The following is a 6,285-nucleotide window of genomic DNA, read 5'->3' as shown; positions in this document are numbered from 1 at the left end:
TAGTGAAGGGGTTTTATTCCCTCCCTAACTTCAGGGGAAAATCTCTACCTGGGGAAACAACCTTTCTCAGAGAGGTGACCTTGGTTAAAACACATAGTGCCAAGAAGGTGAGCAAATATATTAAGAACAGTATGCCATATGTGCCGGGTCCCTTGAAACAGCAAGGATGGACCGGCTCCCGGCACTCCACTTATTAGCATTACTTCCAAAGAGAGATGACACACCTCTCTCCTTGTTTCTTTTTATTAAATAACACTAAGCTGTTCCAGTAATGGCAGAAACAGAAATAACTGCCTGATGCATATACCCAGGTTGTGAATTTGCTGTATTTCTCTCTCTTTACACCCCTCAGCCACATTTGTATCCATAATTAGAAATGTAGTTGACTTTATCTGTTAACCTCTGACATAGCAAAGTTGAAGCCTAGTTACAACAGGAGGATAAGTCTGAAGAATGCTTGTTTTCCATGACCATAAACATACCCAGCATCCCCGTTTCAGAAATATTATGTTGCAACCCGTGTTTCTCCTTTATGTGTTCCTTAAAAAAAAAAAAAGCCCTAGCTGTTTTGGTTCAGTGGATGGAGCATCAGACTGCGGACTAAAGGGTCCCAGGTTTGATTTTGGTCAAGGACACATGCCCAGGTTGCAGGCTCGATCTCCAGAAGGGGGCGTGCAGGAGGCAGCTAATCAATGATTCTCATCATTGATGTTTCTATCTCTCTCTCCCTCTCCCTTCCTCTCTGAAATCAATTAAAAAAAAAAGTATTAAAAAAAGAAAAAAAGATGAATTGTTTCGCATACACCACAAAGTTTGAAGACTAATGTAGCAACGACCCATGTACTTCCATCCCCTTAAGAAATAGAATATTAAAGACACAATTAAAACCCCTACGTCCTTCCCACTTGAATTTCCCAGTGCAGCCACAGTGAAGTAAGCACTCCCTTGGCTTTATCATTCCCTTAAATCTTTTTGTCCTTATATTTTTACTGGAAATGTCTTTGTTTTTAAACAGTGATTTTAAACTTCATGTAAGTGCTATCATACTATATGTTTCTTGAGTCTTGCTAATTATTTCTAAATGTCTGCATCACTGTAATACTTTGCTGTTGAATGAATGTCCTACGACACAGATTCCTTCTAAGGAAGGCCTATCTCTCTTGTTTTCCAGGTGGTGGTGCCGCCCAAGGAACTGGTGCTGGCCGGCAAGGACGCAGCCGCTGAGTACGACGAGCTGGCAGAGCCCCAGGACTTTCAGGATGATCCCGAGTGAGTGATCTTTGGCTGACACAGGAGGCCTACTTAGAGATCCTAAATATTTTATCTGTATTTAAAAAAATAAGTTTTCCTTCTTATAAAAATAATTATTATAGAAATTTTGAAAATGCATATAAACCATGAAGAAAAAAATAAAATCTAACCACCAGAGATAAGCATCATTAACATTTTGATGTTTGTCCTTCCATCATTGGTATCATGCTGTAAGCACGTTGTTTTAACCTTTGTTTTTTTCACATAAATACATTTTCCCATGTTAAAAACATTTCAAGTGCATGGTTTATAATGGTTGTGGACAGAATACAGGTTGCTAACAGAATACACTATCCCTATAGATTTATCATTGGATTTGTCCACCCCTACCCTCACTCTCTCAGTGATCTAATTAGTAGATTTTACTCTCTCATACCTAATAACTGAAAAGTGAAAGACCAAACCTTTTCCTGAAGGGAGTGCATCATCAGCATCCAGTCTGAAGACAGAAATCACGTCAATTATTTGAACAGAGAGGATTTAATATAAAGAAGTGTTAATTGGGTAACTTCAAAGGTTAAAAAAAACTCTGAAGTATCCCAGAGATGGCAATTTTATGAAACAGCTACCACCCCAGGGCTGAGGGAACAAAGGGAAATGGTTAAAATTGTTAAAATGTAGAAACTTGAAGGAGGACCCCTGTGGAGCAGAAATTCAGACCTGTGGGGAGGTGAGAGGGGACACGCTTTACAGGTGCTGACATCTCAGGGTGGCGGAAGAGGCATGCACGATGCAGCTGGTTGTGCAAGAGTTGGAAAACTGTAGCTGGCTCTTGCCACTTTCTGGGTGAAGGAGCATTGCTGGAGTGATGCCCATGGGAACCACACACAAACAGCAAGCTCCCAGGGAAGAGCAAGCCCCTCCTTCCTGCAGGCTCTAGTCTCCCGTTAGAGTCCCCCTAACGGGAACCTGACAAGAAGCCAGCTTACAGAGCAGAAATGTGGTTGGCAGAGTCCTGGTCACAAACCAAGATGTAGAAGGTGGGCCTGGAGCTGAGAAGCAGTCGCTTAATATACTGGCACAGGGAACATTTAAGGTTTTGTAACAGATAATCAGAAGCTCCCTCAGCAAGACATTGGAAAGAAGAGAGAACATAGGATGGGTTGGAAAAATAAAGTGAGAGCAAAGGTAAGATTAGTGTGTACAGTGATTATGGATTAAGTTGAGAAACATCAGGGCAGGTGGTTTGTTTTGTTTTATACTTCTGTAGAATCCTGGCCCCACCCCAGGGATTATTTTCAACAGGTTTGGGGGCGGGGAGGGGTTACCAGAAATCTGAAATTTTTTTAAGCTTCCCAGACGGCAGTGCTTGCCTGGGAATTAAGGATAGAAAGACAGACTTACTTTTTCCTTTTTCTGTTTTTGACTGAATTTAGAAAAAGAATCTGATACAAATCAAAGGTTTATAACTACAATACGAGATGCGTTCTCTGTAGTCTTTTGCTTTATGTGGGTCCTTAAGTTACATTCATTAGGTACATAAATTTGTTAAAGCCAATGTCAACTCATAGATCATCTGAGATATTAAATTCCAGTCAGAGTAATTATATGACAGATTGACAAAATTGAATTAATATATTTCACATTACTATACTTTATATAACTTTTAGGTATCTGGAAATTAAAGTTATGCAGCACTGTTTAAATATGTAAATGTTTAATTCCAATAACATTTCTGAGAGTGACTGAGTATCATTTGGGCAGTAGCTCAAATTCTGTTTATTACTTTTTGAGTTATTTTTTTAAATATATTTTTATTGATTTCAGAGAGGAAGTGAGAGGAAGAGAGAGATAGAAACATCAATGATGAGAGAGAATCATTGATTGGCTGCCTCCTGCACACCCCCTACTGGGGATTGAGCCAGCAACCTGGGCATGTGCCCTTAACCTGAATCGAACCCGGGATGCTTCAGTCCATAGGCCAACACTCTATCTACTGAGCCAAACCAGCTAAGGGCTGAAGCTAAGTTATTAAATCAAAACTTCAAGTGCATGTCAGAGAAGACTGAAATGGAAACTTAAACTAGAGAGAATTTTTTCTATTCTAAAAATTCCCAGTTTATAGAAGTTATTTACAAAAACACTGATTTATGGTGTTCCAGAAATTTCTTTAACTCTGAGTTATGATCACTGTTTATGCTATAGAAATATTACCATATATGCACAAAGATGAACGTAAAAAAGGGGTTTTCAAGTACCCTTGTTTATAATAGGAACATTGACAACAACCTCAGTGTATGACAATCATGGTAAATATAGAATAGAATACTAGGAAACTTCTAAGGAGAATGGAGAAGATCTTTATGTACCAATATGGAAAAGTGTTTGTGATAAACAGAGTGGAAAAAAAAGCAAGTTGTAGAATAATGTGTCTCTTTTGTGTTGGTTAAAAAAGCAGAAAATTAGCCGAACCGGTTTGGCTCAGTGGATAGAGTGTCGGCCTGCGAACTCAAGGGTCCCAGGTTCGATTCCGGTCAAGGGCATGTACCTTGGTTGCGGGCACATCCCCACTGCGGGGCGTGCAGAAGGCAGCCAATCGATGTTTCTCTTTCATCGATGTTTCTGACTCTCTGTCCCTCTCCCTTCTTCTCTGTAAAAAATCAATAAAATATATATTTTTTTAAAAAAGCAGAAAATTATAAATACAGAAAAATACCTGGTAGGTTACTGTAAAAACAAAGTGTTTGCAGTTTTTCCCTCATGCAGAAGGAAATAATAAGGGGAAAGGCTTTTACTTTTTACCATTTGAACTTGATTATATTTTACTTTTATAACACTTAAAAAATAAGGAGATCAACATTTTGCTGAAGAAACTCTTCGTTGCTGATAAACAGGATGGTGGTTCTATCTTGACATCAGAGATGTCCTGTTGGGCCATAAAATGACTGTAAGTCTTAGTGGCTTGGCTGACTTGTGACCTGTCTAACGCTGTGCTTATTTCTTCCCATAGCATTATAGCCTTCAGAAAGGCCAACAAAGTGGGCATTTTCATCAAGGTGACCCCACAACGTGAGGAGGGCGAAGTGACCGTGTGCTTTAAGATGAAGCATGATTTTAAGAACCTGGCAGCGCCCATCCGCCCCATCGAAGAAAGTGACCAGGGCACAGAAGTCATCTGGCTCACTCAGCACGTGGAACTCAGCTTGGGCCCACTTCTTCCTTAAAGGTTTCACTGGTGGGCAGAGCCTAAAGGACAGTGTCACCACAAGTCCACGTGAGAACGTGGAAGCCGCTGCTTCACTAGCCCTTGTTATAACAATGTCCCACACACTACTGAGTCCTGTCCTGGGAGGGCGGGCATAGGCCAGGCATTAGGAACACAGGGCAGCTGCTGTTCCTCTCACTTCTGTTAACACCAGAAAGTCTGTGTCTCCCCCACTGACCCTGCACGTTGAATACAACAGCATAGCTCCATCTGAGGAAAAGGGGTGGCTGTTCCTCGGGTGGCATTAGAGTTACCACTTGAGAAACTGACGTACTATCTCCTGGTCTGATCTCACACAGGATCGTAATCTCACAGATGAACTGAAAATTATAACTGAAAGGTAGGCCTGTTGGCCACAATCTGGCGTTGGTCTCAATGTACCAACTGCTTCCTGCATTCCATTAGATATAACCTAGCAGTCTAAACATAGCTCTTCACTTGCCATCATGGCCACCATCGTGCCATTGATTTCCATTTGACAGAAAAATGGAATTGTCACATTGTCTTAGTTCTGATGATTGGAAATTCTTAAGGCACTCTCATTTGCTCTCTTCTGAGTGAATATAGAATACTTATTTATTGGTTGCTCTTAAAAAATTTTCCAAGTAGAATATGGAACTTTTTTTTAAAGAAGAAGTTGAGAAGAAGGCACTTACATGTCATATCAGGGGTTGGCAAATTCCATTTACTTTAAATTTTGCTGTAATACCCAGGGATTAATGCTTCCACAGGGAGGCAGTCTTGATATGTCTTACTCAACACCCCTTCTCTGCTCTGCCTCTCTAACTCAATAGATTATTCTGAATATCTGGGACCTGGAAAGGGCCCAAAGAAAACTTGGTGGACAAGTTCACTTCTGGAATGCACAAAACATCTTAAAAGGTTAGATTGTAAGCATGATCTGAACTAATGTTCTTTCCATTGATTTGAAGGGGAGATTAACAGTTACAATCTCTTGAATCCCAAACTGGATATTAAGAAAGAACCTTTCCCCTTCCTGAGTTTGACTTTTATCACATGGTGTGTCAAATAAGACCATTTTGACTGTAAAATAGCTCAGCAAGCAGCCCAGAACATTTGCCTAATAGCACACATGCTGTTTCCATTCTGTATCCTGGAGTTGGGTTGTTAACCTGAATTTCTGTGATGTTTTCTACAATGAAACTTGAGATAGTAGACTACAAGCTATACCACACTTTCTATAAACGCATTGTTGGCAAATGGCCAGCAGACTTTTGGTAAAAAGAGAAATTTTCTGTTTATCCTGGTTTTGTTTTTAAGTTCAAGCCTTTAGTTTAGAAGAAAAGGTTAAGATATATAGAAATCTAGGATATAGACAGGACCAAGTATCTTGCCAGCTCTCTGGAAGATAACTACATTTAAGAAGCCTTTGAAAGACACTAAGTGGTACTCTTAAGATCAAGCCAATTTTATAAAACAATATTCCACAGAGTAATATATATGCTACAGTAAGAAAGAAATACCCCTAATATTCTGACAATAATAAGTAAGGTTTAGCCTCTTAAAAGTTGGGGCAGGTGTTGTATAATAACAAATTTGCAAACTATAGAAATAGTTTAATTTGTTGTGACCCCCCCCCCCCAGAGTGTCAAATTAATTTTTATTTCACTACCTTACTGTGAAGCCACTGCTTCCATCTGCCAGTGGAGAAAGAGCATCAAAGTAGACAGTAGCTATGTTGTACATTTATGGCATATAGCTGGTATTTTCTCCCAAAAGTAATAAGGTTGACGTAATGTCTCATCACC

The 6,285-nt window shown here is 39.8% G+C and overlaps 1 protein-coding gene across 4 annotated transcripts in view; it reads left to right on the top strand.

The window, feature by feature from the left end:
- DCTN4 (dynactin subunit 4) overlaps window positions 1-6,285 on the top strand; it is a 35,028-nt gene that overhangs the window by 28,208 nt on the left and 535 nt on the right. For all 4 annotated transcript variants that reach the window (XM_015565621.1, XM_015565619.1, XM_006766260.2 and 1 more), the window contains 2 exons: window positions 1,172-1,269; window positions 4,262-6,285. The exon at window positions 4,262-6,285 is cut by the window's right edge and continues 535 nt beyond it. In XM_015565621.1, the coding sequence (XP_015421107.1) occupies window positions 1,172-1,269; window positions 4,262-4,475 (312 nt within the window). In that variant the 3' untranslated portion in view covers window positions 4,476-6,285. The remainder of the gene's footprint in view (window positions 1-1,171; window positions 1,270-4,261) is intronic.

This window comes from Myotis davidii, unplaced genomic scaffold (assembly GCF_000327345.1).
Source record: "Myotis davidii unplaced genomic scaffold, ASM32734v1 scaffold18, whole genome shotgun sequence".
NCBI lineage: Eukaryota > Metazoa > Chordata > Mammalia > Chiroptera > Vespertilionidae > Myotis > Myotis davidii.
This window is presented reverse-complemented; position numbering and strand designations above follow the sequence as displayed.